The sequence below is a fragment of the Equus caballus genome, chromosome 17 (genome assembly GCF_041296265.1).
Source record: "Equus caballus isolate H_3958 breed thoroughbred chromosome 17, TB-T2T, whole genome shotgun sequence".
In the NCBI taxonomy this organism is placed as follows: Eukaryota; Metazoa; Chordata; class Mammalia; order Perissodactyla; family Equidae; genus Equus; species Equus caballus.
The window spans coordinates 37,354,297-37,380,614 of record NC_091700.1 but is presented as its reverse complement, the minus strand read 5'-3'; the positions used below and the strand labels follow the sequence as shown (position 1 = coordinate 37,380,614).

General features: G+C 41.9%; 2 protein-coding genes across 7 annotated transcripts in view; one reads left to right on the top strand and one right to left on the bottom strand.

The window, feature by feature from the left end:
• LOC100630841 (phosphatidylinositol 3,4,5-trisphosphate 3-phosphatase TPTE2) overlaps positions 1-5,298 on the top strand; it is a 125,927-nt gene extending 120,629 nt beyond the window's left edge. Inside the window, 3 exon segments of the mRNA XM_070239623.1 lie at positions 1,312-1,407; positions 3,391-3,458; positions 5,037-5,298. Of these exon segments, the coding sequence (XP_070095724.1) occupies positions 1,312-1,407; positions 3,391-3,458; positions 5,037-5,148 (276 nt within the window). The 3' untranslated portion in view covers positions 5,149-5,298.
• Positions 1-15,327, bottom strand: part of LOC138918375 (mitochondrial ornithine transporter 1-like) — a 98,922-nt gene extending 83,595 nt beyond the window's left edge. For 3 of the 6 annotated variants that reach the window (XR_011427701.1, XR_011427702.1, XM_070239629.1), the window contains exons 1-3: positions 15,009-15,327; positions 12,731-12,900; positions 11,599-11,757 (exon numbers count right to left, since the gene is read on the bottom strand). Coding sequence is in view for 4 of the 6 variants with exons in the window: in XM_070239629.1 (XP_070095730.1) it covers positions 11,599-11,757; positions 12,731-12,900; positions 15,009-15,193 (514 nt within the window). In the remaining 2 variants the exon portion in view is untranslated. Of the gene's footprint in view, positions 1-1,350; positions 1,520-2,885; positions 3,072-7,931; positions 10,111-11,598; positions 11,758-12,730; positions 12,901-15,008 lie in introns of those variants that run through there. The other 3 variants (XM_070239627.1, XM_070239630.1, XM_070239628.1) reach the window with 3 other exon arrangements.
• Between the last annotated feature and the right edge of the window lie 10,991 nt (positions 15,328-26,318).

Below are 26,318 nucleotides of genomic sequence, written 5' to 3'. Positions count from 1 at the left end.
TATGCATCCTGAAATACTGCTCTCATTGTGAAAAGCTTATAGGTAGAGCAGAAGACAAACTGCGTGCCCATGGTCAAAGCCAGTTACTATATTTGGCTCAGTATTCTTATCTGTAAAATAAAGATTACATCTCAAGTGTTGTGAGGATTAAATTACATAATATAGTTGAAGTTGCTTTGTGAGCTATTAATCACTAAATAAATGTTATATGTGATAATTATCAGGCCACTTTGTCACAAAGGAAATGCCCCACCATATTCTTCAACAACTTCCTTCTTATTTCCCTGGCTCTTCAACTCTCAAGATACAGCCCTATCATACCTGAGCTTATTTCCATCATAACTTGACCTGCAGTCTCCACTCCAAGTAGACTGGGTCCCCTTTGGCCTTTGGAACACAATAATGTCTGATTCATGTTTTTGTTGGTCTTTCCTCCCCCTTCCCCTTTCTGGCCCCATCCCCCACCCCCAGCTGCCTCCTGCCTGAACTGGATTATCTTTTCAATGCTCTTCTTCATTTATACAAGTCCTTCCACGCCCAACTCAATTTCTACCCCCTTAGTGAAGCTTTCTCATTCTATACCTCTGGTTAACCTCCCCTGAAGCACACAACAGCACACTCAGTCTTCATCATACAACTTGACACGTCATTATATGCCATGCTACTATTGTTCCTTATGTGTATAGCTCCCTGAAGCGTCAACTGAGTCTGCACCTTCTTCTGTATTTTTCACAAGGTCTAGTATAGACCTTTCTCACTGTGGTGCCACTATTATACAAGGATGAAGCAATAACAGAAATATTCAGTATAGCTTCAAAGTTGCTCATTCCAGAAACTTGACATATCTTTGACCACTCCATCCAGCAGTCTGCTAGGAACAAGGCCTATGATCCCATCAGCAATCACAACATTTTGGATAGAACGTGACCAATTATGCATTGCTTTTTGAATGTGAATATCAACTTTAACATTGAGCTTCTTAGCATGTTCCTAATATATGAAAATTGAGTGACACACATTCAACAGTAAAGTTTACTTGGTAAACCTCTAATAGAAAATTGAATACTTGCTTTTCAACAGTGCCCCACCATAACCCTCAGATATGTTGGCCTTTCAAAAATGTAAACAACAGTATTGCAGCTTTATAGAAATAATGATTAACGTGTAGATATACATGTGATTGGGCTATGAGACCAAGAGTACTCAATAAATATAGGAAGCCTCAATAAGTGAACGTGAACTTCACTGTTCTACTCATTATCTCATTATTAGCTAGGTTTATAGTTCTGAACTCCATGTATTCATTCACAGATACATCATGATGTGGAAACAGACAGAGTAATAATCACGCCAGTTAACTGTCCACCTCTGTATGATGACGTGAAAGTGCAATTTTTCTCTTCCTCCGTGAGTAATCAAGAAACAACCTATGCCATTATTCTTGTCTGGTCTTTGATTCTGGTTTGGGATTTCCTTTGCTACAATTCCCAACAAGGGAGATGATAGGAGATGTCAATCCCTAGCCAGGGAGAGGGAGAAAAGAAAAGCAACAAGTCAGATCTATAATTTTTTTTTAAAAGAAAAGCATATGTAATTTTAAAATTCTCTTGCTCATTTGTTTTTTCTAAATTCTATACAATTTGCATGGATTAACTTTCAAATAAGAAAAAAATACAAAAACCAAGATGTTAAAACAACAAAGGTATGTTTTACTCTATAGCAGTGATCACATTTTTGTTTTGTATCTTTAAAATACATCGCTCCCCAAGGGGATGCACTATAATTAGTGTTCGGGTGGTGAACATGATGTAATGTATACAGAATTTGAAATATGATGTACATCCGAAAAAAATAAAAATTAAAAAAATAAAAAAATAACACTAGCTTGTGCCAAACTATAAAAAAAAAAAATTAATCACTCCCCATAATTTACAACATACTTTAAAGTGAGGGAGATTTTATTTTCCTCTGAATTGATTTACAATACATTGTAAATGGTAGTTTTAATCTAATATTTACTTTATGAAAAACTGAACGTCTGCCATTGTCATTACTCTGAATGTCACGTATATAGTTTATATTGATAGTCATAAAATGTGTGAGTAGGGCCAGCCTGGTGGTGCAGCAGTTAAGTTCGCACGTTCTGCTTCGGCGGCCCGGTGTTCACCGTCGGATTCCGGGTGCGGACATGGCACCGCTCAGCAAGCCCTGCTGTGGCAGCCGTCCCACATATAAAGTAGAGGAAGATGGGCACGGATGTTAGCTCAGGGCCAGTTCCTCAGCAAAAAGAGGAGGATTGGCAGTAGATGTTAGCTCAGAGCTAATCTTCCTCAAAAAAAATGTGTATTATTCTGTATATAACAAATTTCTAAGCCTCAGTCGTTTCATCTTCCTATTAAATCACCAAAGAGAACTGCCAATAAGTAAATATGCTGATCAATTTAAAACTTATTTCCTGTGCCTTCCTTCAGCTGCTGCTTGCTCCCTGTTGGGAGAGAATCTGTTAAGTATTGAAATGGTAAATATGTTGAAGCAGGTGACCTGGATTGTTCCCACAGTGGATGGTTACCCCTTGAATAATGGACCAGTTTGAATTCTCTATCAGTGGTCTCTACACCAAGCAGAAGCACTGGTGTAACGGCATTGACCCAGGGGACATTAGTAATACCTGGCCTTTGTGATTTTCCAGGGCCATGAGATGAAAGCACTTTCAAAAAATTTAGGTATTTTTATCATCATCAATAATGACGGTTAATTATCCAATGCAGCTGCTCCTTGTAGAAATGGACAATATATTTGGGCATAAATAATCATAGATCCTTAGTAGATTCTGTTTAGCACTATCTAAACCAGATTAAAAGACCACTGTCTACATTTATAAATACCTATCACAGAAAAAATAGATTTCCTTGAAATTTTTGGTAGAAACAGCAAAAGAACAGCAGTCTCGGGCCAGCCCAGTGGCGCAGCAGTTAAGTTCGTACGTTCCGCTTGGACGGCCCAGGGTTCACCGGTTTGGATCCCGGGTGCGGACATGGCACCGCTTGACAAGCCATGCTGTGGTAGGGGTCCTGCATATAAAGTAGAGGAAGATGGGCACAGATGTTAGCTCAGGGCCAGTCTTCCTCAGCAAAAAGAGGAGGATTGGTGGCGGATGTTAGCTCAGGGCTGATCTTCCTCAAAAAAAAAAAAAAAGAGCCGTCTCTTAAAGCCTTCTCCTTTGCGTGTTAAGTGTAATGTTAAAGACTGTAAGTGCTGCATATTTAATGGCTACAATTGTCTGATAAACATGAATAAAGGAAGGAATTTTAATCACTTTGGAATGATTAGTTCTTGGTATCAATTTTACTATGAAAAGTAACCTTTTATTTTTAAACCATGTCTTTTTAGAATATTCCTAAGTACTATGACAAATGCCCGTTTTTCTTCTGCTTTCATACATCATTCATGAAAAACAGGTATGGCTATGATATAATCCAGTAGAAATGGCTTCATCTTCAATGTATGTGTAAGGTGAAATGGCAAGTCTTTTGCTGATTACCATAAGCTCAATTTATAGAAACCAAAAAGTCCTCTAGTCACCACTCTTCATTGCCTTACTCATCTTAATCTGAATATTTAAAAAATATGGTTATTCTTGAGACCCCCTGTTGCATCATCCTCAAGGTCTATACCATAGGACTGCATTATAAGTTAAAATGTATTCTAATCAGATCTCGGGTGTGGTGGTAAATCCCTCCCATGGAAGTTTAATATGAGTCTGCTCAGTACCTCGAATATGGCAGGTCCTCAGTATGTGTTGATGTACTGATGACCGGCCACCAGCAAATTCTCTTCCAAAAGAAGGCATCATCTAGCAAGGCTTCAGCTAGTTTAAAAGCTGATTGACTCATTTATATCAATGGCAGAAGTTATAAGACACAATAAGTACCATAAAGACAGCTAAAAAAAATCATTAATAGTCTCCCATTTAAAATGATTTTCTAATAACTAAATTGGGAAAGCTTTTTTAAAAATTAATTGATTTGAAGATTGTTATTCCAAAGAATCTTCTACCATATCTGGAAACGCATTCCTGAGTCTATAAGTTCTTCACTTTAAGGAGTATGTTTTGTGGTGCTGAAAATTTCAGATCATTGGTATCACCATACCATGAAATACAAAAGGAAAGTAATATCCAAAACCTTGTGCAGGTGAGTTTTGAAGAAGTGGTTGTGACTGTACGTGGCATGAATTGATAGTTCTCACTACATGCAAGCCTAGCCTTTCCTTCAACCCTGAACTACATCTAATCACACAAGTCCAGTGAGGCAACACTGAACTGAACATCCAGCCTACACACTTACAACGACACACATTTAAGGGGTTCTGATAGACTGAACTTTGGATTTAATGGAAAATTTCTAGCAATTTTTTCCCTAGATGTTTGCAAACAATAAACTTTGATTCCTAACAGGAACAAAGTCCCTCATATAGACATCTGGGCAGAACGTCACTTGATGCTACTCCTGAAAAGTGGTTCTTGCTAAGAACAGTTTTTTCCTTTAAAACACCATAATCATATAGGAGAGGCAACAAATTAGATGACTTTTCTCCTCACTTATGTGTTTCTAAAGATTTAACATTTAAATTTCCATACTACCTAGTAAAGCTGTCTTTATTAGTTACAAGATTCTTAATCAGCTGAAAATGCCAGCTTCATCATTTAAAAGACACTCAGTATTTTATTACTCTGTTTTAATACACATCGAGTCTCTCTGGCTGATTTGTCACATATAGAAACTTATTTTATTAAACCCAGATGTCATTAACTCCATTACAGGCAATGTTAAAAGAATCGACGACATGTTGTTACTGCTGTGTTACTGAGGATTAAGATACTTTGCGTCTCCCTAGAGAAGGTGGGAGGACGGGCTCTGAGAAGGGGCTGAGCCTAACCGTGGCCAGGTCTCTTCTAAAGCTCTAACAAGCGGGCCCGGCTGCATGGCTTTCCTCTTAGCCCAAAATTAAACGTAATGATTTTTTTTCTATTCTAGGCTTTATCTTTCAAGAAGCGAACTGGATAATCCCCATAAACAGAAGACATGGAAAATTTACGGTCCAAAGTTTGCAGTCGAGATATATTTTAAAGCCAGAACTAACGTCTGACTGAGCACAGTGTCCTTTCCAGGATAGAATCACGTCTTTTCAATCCCTACTGCACGTTGACATCTTAAAAACCTGTCTCTTTGACAGTATACTTTTATTTACATATATGTACATGTGTTAAGAAATCTATTAAAAATATAAAAGGTAAAATGTCAGTGGCAGTTTTTTTTTCTTCTTTGAAGGAATATACTTCACACATAGTTTTCATCTGTATTGAGATAAATTTGGAACACAGTACACAGGAACACTCGCCAGCCCTGGGGGTTAGTGGTTAAGATTCAGCGTGCTCACCACTGCGGCCTGGGTTTGTTTCCTGGTCAGGGAACCACACCACCCCATCTGTCGGTTGTCATACTCTGGCAGCTGCATGTTGCTGTGATGCTGAAAGCTGTGCCACCAGTTTTTCAAATACCAGAAGGGTCACCCATGGAGGACAGGTTTCAGCAGAGACTCCAGACTAAGACAGACTAGAAAGAAGGGCCTGGCCACCCACTTCCAAAAAAATTGGCCATGAAAACCCTGTGAAGAGCAGCGGAGAATTGTCTGATAGAGCGCTGGAAGGCGAGAGGATGGTACAAAAAGACCGGGCAGGGTTCTGCTCTGCTGTCCACAGGGTCGCTGGGAGTCGGAATTGACTCAACAGCACTAACAGGAACATTAAAAGTTACCACTTTTAAGAACTTTGAAATAAAACTTTCATATCAAAATATTCGAGATATTTTAAAAATGCGATTCTCCCCAATACTGTGGGTTTATTTCATTTACTTATATATTTTTGAACAAGTATGTATTCCCTGCTTTCACATTTGTAATTTCAGGTTTATTAGAAAGGCAATCCCTATTTTCTTCCTCCACTTGATTTACAAACTGTCTGTTAGCAAACATCACATTGGCAGCAAAGACTGTTTCAAACCCCAAGAACCATTCCACAAGCAGTCCCCCACCCCCAACACACACTTCTCTCTTGTCCCAAGCACCGCACGGAGTGACGAGCTTCCTTTAATTCTACAGGCACAGACGTCGGGGAGGCTAACAGAATCTTGGTAAACATGAAGGATAAAGAATCTCAGTAACTTTTGCTTTTGTGTAACATCATAAGTGAAGCCGAAGGAAATATTTGCCTGGAGAAATCTAGATTACTTTACAACCCACCCCTACTCACAACCGACTTCACTTGGGTGATGTGGAACTGCGAGGAAAGGTCACCTTTCTGTCATAAACACACGCTAGCCCTGTGTCCACCGGAAATCATATTCTCATTGGTACTGGGTGCTATTTTATTCTAAGTACCTTCACTGCAACTTTATCTCAGGGCCATAATTGTCCTTGAAAACAGTTCTATTTTGGCTTTATTTAAATTATCCTTGAGTGATTTTCCTTTTATTGGCAAGGCTCTCAACAGTCTAGACCAAGTTGAATTTATCAAGAAGTGAGAGGTAGCAACTGATAAGAACCGGTGCCTCTGCTAAAACAGTGTACTCATTCCTGAAAACCTTGTGCTCGGCAAAAAGCACACTAAAAAAACCCAACAAGTTCGTGGGGAAAAAATAGGGTTTGGGACAGACCACTCCAACTAAGCAACTTCGTAACCGGCATGCTAACCACTCACCACCCAGGTTGGCAGCTCAGACTATCTGGCAGTTGCCATCGTAGGTATCTTTTTTAAAGGGGACCTAGAGCCATACTTTAGAGAAGGGCTGGTGGGTGGCAGAGCGGCACAGATGGGAGTAGAGCTCTGAGCCGCTGGGCATCATGGTGGCACAGAAAGCCGTGCAATCCTGGCAGGCTGCCTGGTTATGGTGCTCTTTTTTCCCCTCAAAATAGCCCACAAAGGGTCCCAGCTACCGGTGCAGCAGCCTAGCTGAAGACTCTCTGCTTTTCTGACAGAAGTTGTCATTTTACTCCCCTAATCGGGCTCCCCTTGGAGGAAGAGGTCTTGGAGGAACATGCTTTCAAGTTCCTTCCACGTTATGACTACTTTATTCCCTGTATTTGTGTGACAGAAACGTGTTGTGGCAGAATACGTTGTATGGTTTCCTTTAAAATTCCTGGAGCAACAACCCACGGAGGGCAGAGGCGGCGGCGGGTTAGGGGAATGGGGAAAAACTGCGATCTCACTCTTCAACCGAGCCAGTCACCTTTCTCAATACTGCCAACAACAAGGGAAGGAAAGCGCAGTTTTTAAGAACCTTGCTTTTAGAAATAAAGGGGACTACAGTTGGGGTTTCTCTCCCCTAATCCTCCAAAATGCATCAAGATTTCTGGCAATTCTGAGTCACCACACTCCCCTGCTTTTGCTCACCTAACAAGAACTGGTTTAGGGCCTCTTGGGTATTGCTTTCTTCAAACCCAGTGTGAAGCGTTCTTTGACCCATGCAAGAAACTTCCATCATAATACATCAGAATAATACTGGTTTTCTTAAACAGAATTTACTAATCTGAAATAGAATTATCCAAAACTTAATAGCAAGAAGTTTAACTATTTTAAAAAATAGAATGGCATCCTGCCAAATCAGTCCCGTCCCATCCACAGCCTGGTGCAGGGGGAGTGATTCCAGAGAGCCAAGTTTCATACCACCAGTGTATATAAAAAGTGTGTATTTTGGTCCATTTACCTACAGTGAAATAATTTTACATCAGGAATCTTGCTGACAAAAACCAATGCTTGTTGCAAGAAAACCACCACCTCGGAATATTAGTAAACACGCCTCAAACATCACCGTCACTTAGTTCTTTGCATGGATATAAAGTACTTAAACAAAACAACCCATCATATGCTCAAATATTAGGTAAATAATTTAATGATGATAGAACAATAGAATTTCTTTAAACACAATATTTCAAGCTACTATATTTTTGTCTGGAGTACAAATCTGAAATGGTACAAATTGTACCCAAATACTGAACCATGAATTAAGCAAACAGAATGAAAAAAAAAATTCTCCTGACTTTGGTTTCCATTCCTTACTCCCACTCACTCTTCCTTGCCTCAGACGGCTTCTACTCAAGACACTTAGTTCAATCCTTAAAGGACAACATGAGAGGGTCTGCTGCCGACAGGGCTAACCCCCAGACGACCCACAGGCGCCGGGCAGGGGGACCACAGACTCTGAAGCACTTCACTTCCTGCTGGAAGCCAGTCCCATTTTCTACTTCGCTTCAAGCCAAGACTGCTGAGATGAGGCTCCCCTCAGTAGCTACTGACCATTTAAGTATGGAGAGAAAAGCAAGGTAGAAAAATTATTTACATTCTGCCAACAGGGACAGACACACCTGGTATGGACTACTATTAACATTGTCAGGCTGCCTGCTTTCAGTCTCACAGGCTGCTTAAGAACACTTTTTACTGCGAGAGCCCTTGCAGGTCTTGGAGCGGCACGGAGTGAGGCGGCTTGCTTTAGTGGTGACGAGGAGGACTCTCTTACACCAGGTGGCCAAGGAGCAGCTGCCCATCCCCAAGTCTGGGGATAGGATGAACTGGGGTTTTTGTTGTGGTTAGTACACATACATGGCAGAGTTTAACAAAACTACTTTTCCTGTTTCCTTGCTTTATAAAGTCACACCCCACATGGTCACCATTAAAATTCACTGACTGCCAGTATCAAATGTGAAAGGCTCCGAAACTGTAAAAGCAAGGCAAGCAGTATGGATCCTGAGACATGTTAGAATGGGTCAGCCCAGACATTACTCACAGTGGAGTGCAAACACTACACTGTGTCTAGTTCTGTCCGAGATGGGAGGACTCCACCCATGAGCCCCATCACTCAGTCACCAGACAGGGAATGAGGGCTTCTCTTGGCTTTGGCACTCTGCTCCCTGGATGGGTTTCCAATTGGTGCAGGTAATGAGTGAGAGGCTCAAAGTAGATCAACAGCCCATAGATGGTCCAACACAATACTCTGGAATCCCACCCAGACCAGGAGCAAGACAGAAGCTAAGGGCTGTTGTCAGCCACAAGCTGACTTCACAAAGCACAGCAGCACAGCCCCCTCCCTTCAGCCCCTTCCTCAACCTAAAGCCCAGCAGACAGGAAGCTCTTTGGGAGAGGGAAGGGAAGTTGGCACGGGGAGGGCGTGCTGTTGCCCGAAGGCCTGATGCTCTAGGCCAAACCCAACAAGACGTCAGAGTGTAGAATATGATTCCACCTAGAAAAATGAATGGCACTATTTTAACAGTAGAGCAACCTGGGAAAATCCAGGATGCCTACTCTGAAACAAATCAAGAACATGGAAGCCACACCAGTATGCAGGTATGGTCTCCTCTTTAAAACACAGATGGATATTTTAGTTTTCAAGCACTACAGGAAAACTTTTTAAAAACTTTAACCACTTAGTATAGTATAGGTGCTAAGCAGATTTTAAAAGAGACCCTACATATAGGATGGCTTAAGCAATCACTTATAACCATCTTTATGAAACGTGGTTTACGCCTCTAGGTTTTCCTGGTGAGATTTGAGATCAAACATGGAACAAAGTGTGCTTCACTCACAGCACATAACCATCCAGACTGCATGTACACATACAGGGCTATGCAAAAGCCCTGATGTAACTATATTTAGCCTTTCAGATTCGGTACAGAGGGCCAGCAGCTCGCCCTGAAAGTCCCACCAAGGACAAGAGCAGTAACTTTTCTATTTCAATACAATTATGAGCAGAAATTACATGATGCAAAATAGAGGTCCTTCCATAAAGCTGAAGATTTAAAGCAGAAGAAGAGAAGACAAAAACAAATTTCCCACAAAATCAAAATAATTCCACATTGGTCTTGTGCTCCATGAAGCCCTGAGAGGAACTGCAGCCCTCAAACGCCTATTTGGATCTCGGTTCGCCAGAACACGTCAGTAAGCTGCAAACTGGCTCATCATCAACTTTCTGCTGTATTCATAGGCCAAAAATAGTGCCCCGTTGGCAGGGAACGCTCGGATCGTAGTAGGTTTCAGTCCAGAATACAAGGCCATTATTCCTAGAAGATAAAAGGTGATGGAAGACTGAGACTCCCCTCCTTGGAGCCACCCCACAAAGCTGCAAAGCATAGATATTTTTACACTTAGAAATCCAGCCAATAGCACTAAAAACCAACAAGTGATGGAAAGACTTATTTCCGGGTTTCCCTGGACTGACGGAAACAAATCAACTAACAGAAACAGGACAAGTGTCAGGTCTCCCAGCAAAGCTGGTTGATGCTTAGGTAACATATACCAATTCCACACCTGGTTAACTTCTGGTAAATGGATTGGGTAGAGCTGAGGCCTCACGTGGGCAGACAGAAGGCAACCACAGAGCCACAGGAGGCAGCAGCCTTGCAGCTTCTCCTGGGGGGTGAGGGCCACGAGGCATGGGGCCAGCAGAAAGAGCACCGGCACTGAAGTCAGAGACCTGTTTCTAGCATCAACACCAGCGTTGAAGTCAGAGACCTGTTTCTAGCATTAGCACTGCCCAAGGTAGTTATGAAGAACTAGTTAGATAATTGAGGTGTGAGTACTTTGTAAAGCCATAAAGTGTTATGCAAATTCAAAGAGGGGTTACTATCAGTAATGTACAAGATGTCTGCACTCTATTTGGGATACAAACTAAACAGTTTCTGCATATTGTTATGGTGCTTTTTTTTTCTTTCTCTGCTTTATTTCCCCAAACCCCCCCTGTACATAGTTGTATATCTTAGTTGCAGATCCTTCTAGTTGTGGGATGTGGGACGCCACCTCAACATGGCTTGACGAGTGGTGACATGTCCGCACCCAGGATCCGAACCCTGGGCCGCCACAGCGGAACGCGCGAACTTAACCACTCGGCCACGGAGCCGGCCCCTGCTCTCTCTCTTAAAATCAAGACAGGGACATTCACATCCCAAGGTTTAAGACGTACAGTGGATGCTGGAAGGACAGAACTTTACTCACTAGTTGCATAAAACTGGCTTTAAACAAACATTAACTGGAAAATCTTTATCCTCCTGCTTAACTCTAAAAATTGATAGCAAATTACCTTCAGAAGTTGCTTAGTGCATTTCTAATTCCAGAAGTCTTAGCATTAAGGATGTTGTACATTCTTTTAAATCACTTCGTGGCTCTTAGAGATCATTTTCTGATAATACATTATGTAAAACAAGTGGTGCTAACTTCAAAACACCTATTCCCTTAGACAAAGCCCCTAGTTAACAATTCCCTCCAGGCTATTGAGAACAAAGAATCCTGACAGGTACCCGGGCCAGGGGTTAGGAATAAGAACTTTAAATTTTCTTGAGAGTAACGAAACTAACTAAACTAACTAACTATCTAAACTAAAGAAAGGGGGTTGGAAACAGAAATCCGCAAATGTGGATTAATATACAGTACTAGAAAAGGGATATGCGGAGGGGGAAGAAAGCAATTACACACCTGACCACCTCAACGAGACTAGCACCGAAATGACCAGCCCCTCTAAACATACCTCCTGTTTCTGCCATTACCAGACTCACCTTCATTTCTCACAACAGTTATAAAGGTTCCGAGAAATCCTGCCTGTTTCCCCGACATGGAAAGAACTTGAATTCTGGATTTTATACAATCCACTGGGTATACAGCAAGCCAGAGGCAGATTCCACCAATGCCACCACTTAACATCAAAGGGACAGGGCCTAGAGAAGAAAATTAGCAAACAGTATTTTGTCTCAAGGGCAGCTGATGTGATATTTCCAGAGGCCAATGGCAGTGGCCGGAGGTAGGTACAAACAAAAATGCTGCAAACACAATTCCTTGAGGAGACTGTCAAAGCTCTAAGAGCATAACGTTCCGGTTGGTGGCCTGGGTCTACCCCTCATCATGCCAGGACGAGAAGCCCGAGCGAGGGTCATGTTTAGGCTGATCACTGTGGCACTGTGGCCCTCCTGTGCCATCCTTGGAGGGCTGGCCCCTAGAATCAGCAGGGCCCCAGCAGCATGGCAACGCCTTACAGGAGGAATGAGAATAGAGGCCACTGAAATGCAGGGTGAGGCATTTATCAGCCTTCTCTTAACTATCTTAATGCCCACAGCCCTGATTCTTCCTTTACCCTGAAAAACCAAAGTTGTCTTATTAAACAAGACAGTTAAGCCTGGGAGCTTGACCAACCCCAGAATAAGTCCACCAACCATGAAGGGAGGTGTTCAAGAAAAAAGTTATCACCCATGTGATTCAAACATTGATATGGTTGTGTCCAGCAGCTAAAGAGAACAAACTAGAAAGAACTACACTTTTCACTGCTCTCAAAACACTATCAAGACTTATTACCAAGTTCTAAGTTTATTGCAAGCTGACTTATAGGTAATTTCCCACAGGGAAAGTAATTTCTATATTTCTTCTTCCCGAAAATAGATCCAGAAGAAATTCACAAATGTTATTCTAGGGAAGAAGTTTGGGATGTGCTGCTCCAGCCCCTGTCCTGAGGAAATTATGAAGCCCAGAACAAGATGCTAGAAATCATTCGGCCCTGTGACTTTCTGCGATTTAGAATCTCCCCAGTGCCAGGTGGATCCCCTACAAGGCGGCGCAGAGTGCACGGAATCCGCAGCAACCATACAGTCGGGAAGCGGACACCATCAACCTACCCGCCGTCCACGCAAATACATTTACCTAGTTCATCTTTTGATCTCCCAGATGCAAAAAATGATCGGCTCAGTTCATAGCCACCGAAGAAGAAGAAATAGCCTGGTACTTCTCGAAGTAAAGTGCTCGAGAGTCCATGGTAGAAGCCCAAGGGGCCATCCTTCCTAAGGATACTCTTCACGACAGACCAAACTGTACTGGGAGGAGACACAGAGAGACAGTTACAGCAGGCGAAGCAGCTGAATCTGTAAACAGAGAACCAGAATTCTAAAAGGCCGCTGTGGGAAGGAAATCTCAGATACAGCTATTTTATAACAACCTTTGTCACCTGAACTACTCCAGGGTAAAGAAATCTCATTAAAATGGAAGCACACATTTCTAGAAGGCATATTATCAAAGATGTAAAAAAGCTAACATCCAATTTTTCAATACGGAATAAGCGAAATTACAATAAGGAGTTGTCCAAACTCAGCAAGAATAAAACGGTATCCTATTTGCCCAGTCCCTTACCTCCCTCGATTTCTATCTCCCCAACCTTTCTTTTGATCTGCTGTGTTCTGAGAAAATTGGTTCAGGTGTTTAGGGTTTGTCTTATTCTGTGTCAGTGCAGGGAAACGAGCAAGTAACATTAAACATTACTTTAAGGCAAGACAAAAGAAATTCTAAGAATGGAGCTACAGCTCCTGTAAGGCAAGAAGCACCAGGACTTAGTTCTTAGAGAGGTAGGTGTGCAAGGCTTTCTAATTAAGCAGATCCGAGTCCTGCAGCAGCCGGAACACAGCACCCCGTCCATCTAGACTCCTCTTCCCGAGTACGTGCGCCGTGGCAGGAAGAGCGCAGAACCCGCACACTCAGCAGCCTGGCGGACCCCTCACTCCTCACTTTGTTCTCAGAGAGCAGGTGACTCAGTTTGGACCAATGAAGGACCAAGCCCAGAGGGAACAAAGGCCACCTGCTTTTGATGATTATCTTCCTTCCTCGGACTTCAGAAGGCTTCATCGGGTATTATCCATCAGCCAGGTCCTTCCTGCAACGCTGCTCTCATCCTCGGATGTGAACGTAACAAAGTAACCCAACTCGACACGGCCAGCCTACCTTCCCATCCAAGTCTTAACCGCAAGCTACTCTACACCCCTGCGTGGCCACTGCGATGCCTAAAATACGGTCAGCCAGTACTTACTTTCACGCAAGCTGTCCATCTGCCTAAGTCCTTTGGACCTAACTATTTTCCTTAAAAATACCTTAAACCACTTCAAGGAGCATGAGGGCAACTTTCTGGGGGCTATTAACATCCTACTTCTTGGGCACTGGTTACAAAGGCATGTTCATTTCACACTTACGTTTTCTGTGTGTGTTCGTGTTACTGTGTACACATACTATCTCAATAAAAAGTCTTAAAGACTCACAGTTTTGGACTCTGGGCTATGAATAATAGATTCAAATTGGTTGTAAAGAATCCCAAGGGTGCAGGAAATTGGGCTCTATTACAAACCCCAGCCTCGCTGCTGCAAGGGGACTGGTAACTCTGAAAATGGTCAATTTATCTACCAATTTTCCCCAGTGGATTGACAGAGTCTGAGTTAACCACAGCAATATTCACCCCCAGAACTGCAGTCAGCCAGATGTGAAGATAAATAAGCAAGTTTTGAGATTAATCAGGATAATAAATTGCTTTACAATTCAAATAAATCATATGCACGTGACATATACACCTTCACAGGGTAACTAGGATCTTTCAAGACTGAGCTGGAGAGGAATTTGATCTGAAGGGCAGCTATGCTCACAACGGTCCTGCTCAGTGTTCCCAGAACTGGCGCCCTTTGCAGGTCCGCTTGAAGGATTAGGGAGGGGCGTAAAGAAAGTTACTGCGGGGATCTGAGGTGATCAGCCTGAACATCTACGTGAAATCTGGGAAAGGGCATCAAATATTCATCTCAGAACCCAAGCGGCCCTTATGAAGGCTCAGTTCTCACACACAGTTCCAAAGCTGTCTGCCATGTGCCTCCAAAAACAGCTGGGGATCATGCCTTATGCCCTCAACCGGTCAAAAGGGGTAGAAGCTCCTGGCTTCATCACTTCTGGGGTATTAAACACCTGTCTATGATGTTCTGTGGCCTGGGGGGTGGGTCCCACAACCACAAATAGTCCGTTCAGAAAATTATTCTGATTGGTAGAAGTTCTAGAAGCAGTATTTTGGATTAGACAAATCTGTTTCTATATCTGTCACTTAATTTTAGTACAATATATTTTTTAAAATACTCAATACATGTTCGAGACCTAATGTTTGTGCCCAAGCGGTGCTTACTTCTGGCTTTTGGCTATCTTCCCCGACATCTGCATTTCGTACATGATCTGTAGCCGGCACGTCACAAGCTCAGTGGGGCAGAGCACCAGGGCAGCAAACGCGGAGGCGAAGGAACCGGCAGCCGCATTATGCAGGTCACTGAAAGGACACAGCACAGGAGACCAGTTACCTGTCCAGCCGTTCATTCATGCAGCACTCACTGCGCTGAAACTCAGTGGTAAAGGAGAGTGCAGATGAAGGGAGAGAAACACTTCCTGAGTGCCCACCAGGAACGTGCACGTGCTGTTTCATTGAAGGATCTGCAACTCGGTGAGGCGACCAGCAAGACCCCAACTGCCACACGGAGAAAACGACACTTAGACATGATACGTGTTGTGCCCAAAGTCACACAGCTGCTAAGTGGCAATGATAGGATTCGAACCCAGGTCTGCCTGACTGCAGGATCCATGCTCCTTTATCAGTCACAACGCTATGGACTGAATGTTGGGCCCCCCACTCCGGATTCCTTTGTTGAACCCTTTAACCCCAATGTGATGGCATTTTGTGGGGGGGGAGGGTCCTGTAGGAGGTAATTAGGTTTAGATGAGGTCACGAGGGTGGAGTCCTCACGAAGGGATTAGCGCCCTTATAAGAGACCAGAGAGCTAGGCTGTGCTCGCTCTCTGCCATGTGAGGACACAGCAAAGTGGTCCCTCTGCAAAACAGGAAGAGGGCCCTCCCTAGACACGGAACCAGCCAGCACCTTGATCCTGGACTTCCCAGGGTCTAGAAGTATGAGTAACAAATGTGTGTTGTTTAAGCCACCCAGTCAATGGTATTTTGTTACAGCAGCCGGAACAAGAAACACAGTGACACACAAAACAAAACCAAAAACCATGGAGGAGGAAAAAATTACCTATAGTGCCATCACCCAAAAACATACACTATTAATACTTTAGTGTATTTGCCGCTAAGCTTTAAATAAAACTAGGTTCTGAGGCTATGCCTACCAAATCCAACCTGGAGCAGTGGAGCATATAACTGCCACAGATGAAAACCCAGGATAAATTTTTAACCAAAAAGCTGCCATTGCAGAAAGATTTCCCAGGTCAGCTGATGACTGCCTCAACCTCAGCAACAGACGGCATGAGGGTGTGATGGTGCCGGAGGAGAGCATAAGGCCGGTGCACGTCAGCAGTTTGAGGGTTGTAGGTAAAATGACTATACTGGAAATGTAAACGGAGGAATGAACGCACATTAGTCCAAAAGCGGAAGCACTCACCGCATCTCCTATGGGTTTAGTACCACCAGCCACAGTCAGCAGCATTTCCATCAGGAGGTGCATAACGTCTGAGCGTCTTTTTTTGTGATGTTGGCAGCCATTGGTAGTCATTATGGAGATCTGTTACTTTATTAGGGGTTGTAAAATGGTGATATTCCTATTTAATTCTATGATTTTTTTCATTTATTAGTTGGAATAACTTGAAACATTTAAATACACTTTCTGAAACATGAAAGAAGAGAGCCCCATTTTTCGTTGAGTAAATGTTAAAACAGTAATAATGACAAGTCCAAGTATTGAATTTGAATTGCCTCAGGGTATCTGAACAGGTCTTCCTGTTTGTAAATACAGTTTCTAAAAGCTTCTTAAGAAATTTTATGATTTCTGATTTCACTCTGATTGTGACTTCTGTTAAATGCCAACTGGTGCTAAGTGTAACGTAATACTTCTTTTGTTTCATTTTTAACAGGAATGAGGAGGAATAATGTCACTCACAGAGGTATACTGTTTAGTAAACCGAGCTCGAGGAATGGAAGTAAGAATAGAATATTTAGATATTCTTTTAACTAATTATAGACTTTCTTAATATAGTACAAATTCCCCTATAGTGAATAGAATTTGAGGAAGTGTTGTGAATATCAAAACTATTTGGAGAAGCAGTGTGGTGCAGTGAATAGAATACTGCCCTGGGGTCTAGGAGGTAGATTCTGTTCCTGGTTTTGACAGTGATTTGCTGAGTGACCTTGAGTAGCTTACTTAACCTCTCTGGACTCAGGTTTTCTACCTTTAAAATAAGGGTTTGGACGCACAGATACCTTTCAGCTCTAATGTTCTGTGTTTGTGTTGTTGTGATTAATAAGGTTGAGTGTGATGCCCCTTCTCTGTGATAGTTACCTGTTTGAATTAACTGGGTTGGATACCAATTGCCTGTAAGTGATACAGAAAAAGCTGCCCCACTTCTTTGGCTCTGAATCTGCAGCCGCTGTTCAACTCTCATTGTCCCTTCACACCCAGATGTCCTTGGCCTCCAGGGTTCTCACCTTTGTGCCCTCTAAATCAGTTTTGTGGTGTCAGCTCCATGCAAATGACCCACACCTGTCTCTCCAGCATTCAGCCCGCCCCATGAGCTAAGCCTCTGCTCTGTTCTTATTTCAATAGTCATCATAACTGCCATCAGTGAGTGTTCACCATCCGCCAGGCACTCTGCAAGTGTTCCCTCATCTAGCCTCCCAAGAACTCAGTGAGGGGCCTACTTTTACTGTCCCTGTCTGGGGGATAATTTGGGGAAGAGGAAATTGAAGCTTAGAAAGATTAAATAATTTGACCATGGCAAATTATTTGGACCCAGGCTGGGCTGGCTCTGGAGCCATTCTTTGTGACTCAGAGCTGTGCTTGTCAGCCACCACATGGGCTGAGTCTTTAAGGCCATGTGGTCCAGAAGGGTAGCTGCTAGCTAGCCACGTGTGGCCACTGCGAACTTGAAGTGTAGTTAATGTAAACTGAGAGGTGCTGTAAGTGTAAATTATACATTGACTTTACAAGATTTAGTACAGAATAAAGAATTCTTAAATATCTCATTAGTAATTTTTGTATTGATAATGTGTTGAATTTTTGGACCTATTGGGTTAAATAAAAAGTACGTATTAAAACTAATTTCACCTGTTTCCTTTTATTTTTTTAATGTGGCTACTAGAAAATTAAAAATTACATTTATGACTTGCATTTTGTTTCTGTTGGATAGCACTGCTTTAATGAGTAGAAGTCTGCTTCTTTGTTAATCCTTTTTGCCTTGTAGTGATTAAGCTACCTAAAATCCTTGATAAATGATGTTTTAAGTTTGCTCTTCTGTTTCAGTGGTCATTATAATTATATAGCATCACTCTATGAATTTTCAGTGTAAACTGGATTTGTTTCCCCATTAGTTGCTCTCGCCAGAAGATTTAGTGAATGCGTGCAAGATGCTGGAAGCGCTGAAATTACCTCTCAGGTAAAAGGTCCTCCGCGGGGCCTTGCTGGCTGTAGTCACTACTCCTCACAGAGTGGACAGGCAAGCCCTGCCAGGTGCCGTCCTGCAGGGCCAGCCACCATGTCGCCCCTCTTGAAATTACATTCCGTGTGAACAGAATTCACTGGGCCCACAAGCATCTCTGTCATTCTGGCCTCCATCCTTAGGGCTGGGCGTGGCCTGCGGGTGCTAGTAGTCTGATGGCTGTGGATTGAGGGCAGTGAGAGTAGAATGTAGGCACCTCCCATGAGGCCAGAGTAACCAGCGCCTCCTCCCCTAGACATTTTGCGTTAGTTTCTGGAAGCTTAGAAGTGCAAATATTGAGCTGTGAATTATATTTTCCTTATCCTCAGGTTAAAAAGAAGTAGCCATACATATTTCTGGATTATAGAAAAGCCTCTGGATTATAGTTCATAATTTTATTACCTGTTTATTCATGAGCTTTTTAGTTATGCCATGGTTGCTTGTGGTCGTTATGTTTTAAAGGTTATTTTGTGTTATTCTTCCCCTCATACCTGGGCATAAAAGATATCAAGAAATACTTGCACCTCCTCAGGGGTTGAAAATCCCGGATATTCATGGCTTTGTTCTCCCATCTGCGATTTGTAGGCTCCGAGTTTACCACAGCGGCGTCATGGTAACTGAGCTTCAGGCCCACAAGGAAGAGGAAATGGTGGCCTCAGCCTTGGAGACAGTATGTGAACCCGGCTTCCTCTGGTTATTAGGGCTTGCTACCAAGACGCGATGCTTAGCAACTCGAGAAACAGGATTTCCTTTTGGGTTTAACTTTACTAAAAAGTAACATTTGAAGACCCAATTAAAAACAGTTTATCATTAATGAATAAATAGTAATCAAAATTATACTTTGAAAGCTTTTTGAAACTTACCGATACTCGTAACGTCTTGTAAGTAAGGAGATAGAATTAGTGAGGCGTTCTCTTTTCATTTGATGCCCAGTGTTGAGAACAGGTTCTTAACTCTGTTAATCAGAATGTTACCCATGACTGAACTTTTTCTTTCAGTAACACCCACATAAGGAGCATTATAAAACATCACAAGTTGTTTTGTGAAATAATTGCTTCAAAAAATATGAAAAGCAACTGTAGTTTAGATGGCTTTTGCTGGCCAAACTGCTAATATTACTCATTAGGATATTTGAAATATTACTGCCTTCATAGCCTCTGCGGCGAGCCTGTATAATTTGAATAACTCATATTTATTATGCTTCTAATTTTAAGCTCGATGAAAATCCCAAGACTATAGGTATTTCTACCACATATTTTAAACTACATCTGTAGATAAGGGTCCTCAGTGGAGCGTGTAATATGCACTCAATTAGAATTTGTCGTATGTTCCTTCTTAGAATAGCCAATAGTTCTTTTTAAGCTTTACCGCAGTGCCTTTGTACTCCCGCACTGTTTTACTATGCACTTCGTGATATTTTAACCTCTTCTCTGTTTGTTCTGGGTCCTTCAGCTTTTGCAGAATTAAACATTAGTGAAGAAGAGGTGGTTCTGTAGTGGATATTCTTACATTTAGTAGGAAATTCAGTCCGTTATTCCCGAGTATACTGGTGGACGCTCTCCTTAGGTTGGCGCCTAGACGGTCCACACCATCACATTTTTCTGCTCTGTGTTTCTGTTAGGTTTCAGAAAAGGGATCCCTAATGTCAGAAGAGTTTGCCAAGCTCGTAGGAATGTCTGTCCTCCTGGCCAAAGAACGGTACGTAAGGTCCTTGCTCTTCATTACACCTTGTAGTTTGTGTTTCTGAACAGACACATGATTGTGGCTTTTCCTCTTGATTTCTAGGTTGCTTCTTGCAGAGAAGATGGGCCATCTTTGCCGAGATGATTCCGCAGAACGCTTGCGATTTTACCCAAATTTATTTATGACACAGAGCTAAGGGTTTTGTATTTGAAATACTTCTTGTGCGTATCTTTGCGTCATGTAGAGGTTGTCTGACATTGAGCTCAGAGTAAACCCTGATAAACTGAGCATTTACAGGAACTTTGCAGTATCATATAAAACCCTTTTAGTTTCTCCCTAAATATAAGGGTCCAGGAAGGTTATTTAGGATAAATATAGGAAAATACAGAAAAATGAATGACAATGTGAATTTGAAATCATGCTACAGTTGTAAAGAACCCTCAGAGTTGAACTTGAAATATGGTAGATTTTCACTCAATCCTCAAGTCTGACTATTTTTTAAGGAAAGGAATTTAGTTCATGGGGGAAGAAAAGGAGAAGTTGCATGTTTGGACAGGTTAGAGTGTTATTTTGGTGTGAGAAAAATTCACTGAATTATAGATAAGGTTTTTCCCTGTATCTAATGTGCCCATTTTGGGGGGTTTTCATGAAGCAAGTCGTATGTACGGGGTCGTCTAAGAACCTGACAACATTGGAACAAATATCAAACTGCGGAATGCTGTCAGCAGCTCCTCCTAAGGGCTTTTCTTTGGAAGCAGCCATACGCATGTCTGCAGCAGACCAAATAAAGCACTTAAAAAGGGAGAGAATTTTATTTGTCTTACGTATATATAATCTGAGTAGTTTCTTTCTTTCCTTTTTTTAAGTGATGATTTCATAGCTGGCATTTAAAGAATGCAACTATGTCATTTTGTTTAAAAAGTACTGTGGATTTTGAAACTGAATTAAAGAGCTGTGTAGACATGCCCAGAGATAAGATTACAAATTTGGGAAGCAGACGGCTCAGGAATTCCCCAGGATTGTTGTGCAGGGGAGGGGCTGGGAGAAGCTTGAACTAGCTTAACAGGAACCTTGGTGCTCTTTGACCTCGAAGCCAAGGACAGGAACATAGACAGCGGAAAAGTAAAATGTCTCCTTTTCCTTCCCTTAAGGAGTTTCAACATTGAACTTTTAAAAATATTTCTATCACATTCTAGCAATATTTTTTTTCTTTAGCCCACACATCATAAGTTGTGTGGAGAAACTATCTCGCCAAACAGTATTACTGAGGTAACAAAAGCTGGCTGATGTTGAATTTAGATTGCTTGAGTTTTAAAGTGGACTTGCCTGCCTTCATATGTTACTGTGGTACAGCATACAGTATGTCGGCATTACCTCAAACTCAGGGACCCCACGGGGACGAGAACACCCTCTTCCTGAGACTGAGTTGGAAGTGGAAGGTAGCGATAGTTTTTGACCAAGTCTCTGGAAGGGATAGTATCTGTATCGAGAGAACGGTTGAGACCAGGAGGAGGGGATACCCAGGGCCACACTCTGGGGTCCCTAAGACATTCTCACTGAGTGAGGTGGAGGGCCACTGCCTGAGGCTACTGCAGATGCCCTTTGGGGACCCTTTGCCTTTGCAGGAACCCTCGGCCGCAGACCCAGGGAATCCCTCCAAGTGCAGGCAGAGTCTGTCCCTGATCCCTGCCTGAAGAGTGGCTGTCACTGCTTTGTGTCCTCCAGTGTCATGGGAATGTTGTGGCTGAGGCATCCTGCCTTACTTAGTCTTTGTTCTCCAAATCTGTCACTGATTCTATATTGTGATGACAGATCCCCGAATTCCCCCATTGCTCAGCTTCAGGTTTGTTTTGGGGAAATTCAGTGTCGGCTGCCCAAATCTTTTGGGTCCTTGTGTAAGCCTGTTTATGTCACTCCCTTCTGAGTTGTACTCTCTCTCACTGCTCTGGCATACTTGCACGTGCACATGCACGCACACATACACACATGATATCTGGCTACGGCTTGTAAAAATTACAAAGATAAATAATCTGTTTCACCACTTAATGAGTTGCAACTAAGGTTGTTTGGGCTCCTGGATCTAGCTCTCATGGTTCGGATTCATTACAGCAAACTCCCATTGTTCACCATATTGATTTACAGTAGTGTGACAACATTAGCAAACATGGCGCAACCTGAATTGTATAAGGCGAACTAAAGAAGAAAAGTGACATATGAATATATTTTGCAAATGTCACATTAACTAAAAAACAAATATGAATAATTTTATTGTTTAATTTTTTAAGTGGGCATTCTCCACTGTTTCCAGACCTCTGTATGTATATTTTTATCTCTCTTTTTTTTTTTTTTTTTTTTGCCAAATAAGATGTTATTTTGGTCCTCTGTTGGTAGAGGTTTTGTTTAAATAGAACCAATCAGGCTCTAAGTGCAAAAAAGTTCTGTCTTGGTGCTTATCACTGGTGTGGTTATTATTTTTGCTTTCCTAACTTTGCTCTTAGGAGCATAAATCTGTTTGTAGCTTTATGGTAATGGGATATTTCTAGTCACATACTGTCAAAAGTTTTTTTACATTGTACAAGTGAAGATTGCTTTCAGGATTAAATGATTGGAATTAATGTATATAGAGTAAAGTTTTTGCAAAATTTAAAAATGATGTTTCTTGGCGTTCTTTTTAAATACTCTTTGAAAAATATATGAAAATGATAAACCTTTAGTTAGAATAAGCCAGTATGTTACAATTTTTTTGTTTAGATTTTATAATCAAGAGTTGATTATAAATATTTATGACCTCAAGCTCTTACTATTTTAGTTTTAAAAGAATGGGAAATGGCTCATGAACTGTTTTCTTCTAATTCCTGATGTGAATTCCACTGTTGATTGACCTTGTGTGTTCTTGTGAATGTACTGTCTCTCATTCCCTGTTACCAGACAAATCTGACCAGATGTGATTGTCAGCATTCTCATGCTCAAATACTTAAACTGGTTCTTCTTTGCCCAACAATCTCAGAGTTTTCATTTTGTTTCAGTAGAGTCACAACTTATAAGGTGGTTAGGTTTCAAAGACTGTGCTAAAGACTGCCTAAGGATGAAATCGAGCATGCTCAAAATGATCCTTGAGAATCTCTTCAACTGCCAATAAAGTTCTCTATATTAGATTCCCTGTAGTGTGATACATGAGGATGAATAGTTTATGAATATAGTAAGTACAATATATAATACAAACTACATATCAACAGTAGACTTTTACAGCACCAATAAACTATTTAAATATGGATCCTTTTTTTTCCTGAATAGTATGGTTGAATTTACGTAAATTTATTGCTGATCCCATCCATTTTCTAGAGTGTAAGCTCACAGGGCAGAGATGTTTCGCTGGTTTGTTCATGGATAGATCCCCAGAGGCCAGAACAGGGCCTGGCACACAGTATGACTCAATAAATAGTTATTGAATGAATTAACTCCGGTGTATATATCTATTTATAATTTGGCTCCACTTTATCCTACTTTTTATCTCCCATTCACTTCAATTAAAACACATTTTTTTTAATACATGCTGAATTTGTGTGAGGAGCTTTGTGGGCCATTGGTGGGGATACAAGAGTGAATAAGATACAGCCCCTGCCCTTAAGAGGGTGCCCCAGTTGGGCAAAGAGACATGTGAGCAACCTTAATTGAAGATGGAAGGAAGTCCATGCCATGAAAGGGGCACAGGTACCATGCTGTGGAAGACAAGGAAGGAGCTTTTCGTTTTGAGGGAGGGACCTGGGAAGGCCTCGTGGGAGAGGAAGAGCTTGGTAAACTAGACTCACGAGGACCAAGAGATGGTCAGTAGGTGGCAGGCATTGGGTCACGGGAACAGCGTGAGGTGTGCCTCTTCCTGTTGCTGGGACGCTTCCCCTTGTCTGTCCAGACTTCCCATCGTTCCTTCTTCCCACTCACACCCCTACCCCCACTAATCAAAATCATGCTTTGCTCAATCCCTCCTGCTCTAGAAAAATCTGTTTCCAGTACACAGCTCTATTTCTAAACTCCCTAAGAGTTACTGTCCGTCTCATATACTTGACTGTGTTTTATCTTGCTCTCTATTTGTTGTCTTGATGCCGTAATAAAATAGAGAAATTGGATTTCTTTGAGTTCAAGGACTTTCATATGACACAACTTTTGAATTCCCACTCCTAAGTCAGTGATTGTACAAGGTAGATCCTGGTTAAGTACTAACTGAATGGAGCGATTTTGGATTATAATGTGCCAGGAGTTGACTCACAAACCTAAATCAGTCCTTTACCCTTCTTCCCAAGGGGCTTCTCAACCAGACTTGTCAGGGCTCAGCCTGTCTGAGATACACTATCTTATTCAAATTCCATGACACAGGCCACATCCATGATGTGGGAAGCACTCCAGAAAAGTCAGGTTAACACACATGTAAGATCTTGTTATTACAGTGTGAAAACTGGGTAATTCGTGTCCTTTCTTGTGCCCTGATAATCAGGAGTCAGTTAAAGCTTTTCTCTCAGGGTATTATCTAGGGAAATACAAGATCTCTCCATTTGTATAAAGGATGTTATTGAGATAGTGAACAATTTTCACACAATTTGCACAAGATCATTAGACCAGTCACTGACCCATAAAGAGAATTCAGGATATCTAGACAGCCAGCTTTAGTTCAATACTGACAAGAACATACCGCTGTCCTTTTGAAAGCTTTTTTTTCCCTTCAAGTCTATGTGCCTTCTTTTAGAAAAGATTAAACTGTTTTAACTGTCCAATAAAAGACAGTAATACAGTTTGGTGAGAATTCTAATGAAGGCAACAATGACCAAGCATCTCAATAAAGCTGTTATTTAAGAAATGACCAAGCACGTTAACCAGCCACTTGTACCTGGATTGAGGTCCTGGGGAGAGAGTGTCTTTGAAAGATTAACGCAGAGCAAGTTGCTTTCTGACTGTTTCACCCAGTCACCAGAAAACTTCAATATAACCATTATTATATGCCTTGTATAGTGAAGGAAAGGAGGGATTAAGTAATTTGCCCAAGGTTACAGAGGCAGGGCTGGAATTAATCTCAGCTGTATCTAACTCCAAAGCCCACTCTTTGCATTGAGCTTTTGCTTTTAAAACTGAAAATGCCAGGGACTGTGGCATTTGAAAAGGAATCCCAATTTGAGCTGATGAATGGATATTGGACTAGATAATTCTGTTGGTAGTGAAAGTGGATAATGACTTTAAAGCCTCTTTTGAAACTTTGGGTAGATTAAATGAATACTGCTAGAATTAGTTATTTGACAAGATAAATACTTAGCAAGTTTAGTACCTCTGGTAAACTGATAATTGAATAATTGTGCTATCTTTTAAAAGATTAAGTTAGATTCAAAGACCTGCAAATGCTGTATTTTTTTGTTTTAAAAATTGAGGTAGGGGCTGGCCCCGTGGCAGAGTGGTTAAGTTCGTGCACTCTGCTTCGGTGGCCCAGGGTTTCGCCAGTTTGAATCCTGGGCACGGACATGGCACCGCTCATCAAGCCATGCTGAGGCAGCGTCCCACATGCCACAACTAGAAGGACCCACAACTAAAAATACACAACTATGTACTGGGGAGCTTTGGGGAGAAAAAGGAAAAATAAAAATCTTTAAAACTAAAAAAATGGAGGTAAAATTTACACAGTGAAATGCACAGATCTTAAGTTGGATGAGTTTTGACAAATGCATAAAAAATCCATGTAAATCGCACACCAAACAATCGAAGATATCTGTCGTTCCCAAGAGGTCCTTGGTGCCTCTTTCCCATCACCTGCTCCCCGGAGGCCACCACTGTGCTCTGATTTCTACTACCACACGTTAGTTTTGTCTGTCAAGTGGTGTATTTTGTGTAAAAGAAAAGCAAATGGTGAAGTGTATTGCACTTCACAGTGGACTCGAAAATGACAGCTCTTAAGGTGAACTCCATCCTCTTGTGTTTTTTTAAGAAGACAACTTTAACACTTGCGGATTAGAGGTTTTTAAGTGTTCTTTTTGATTTATTGAACAACCATTTCTGGCTGCTAAGAAAACGAAGATGCACTTTACCTGAATTGCTTCCTTTTGAAACTCTTCGATGACATTTGGGAAACCAAGTTTACAACCCACCAGTTATGCACTTCAACGACTGACTTTTGTGTTACCCCAGAAGAAAATGACGCTGGGGAAGTGACTGAATTTGAACTGGTTGGAGACTGCTGGCTTGTCCTTAAAATCCAGGTCCAGCCTGCGGGCTGCGGGTGTGTGCGCGCTCGGGGCTCCGCACCCGCTTCCCGCAGGCCCTGGCCGGCCAGGAGCTTTTCCTGCCGGGTTTCCCGTCCAGCA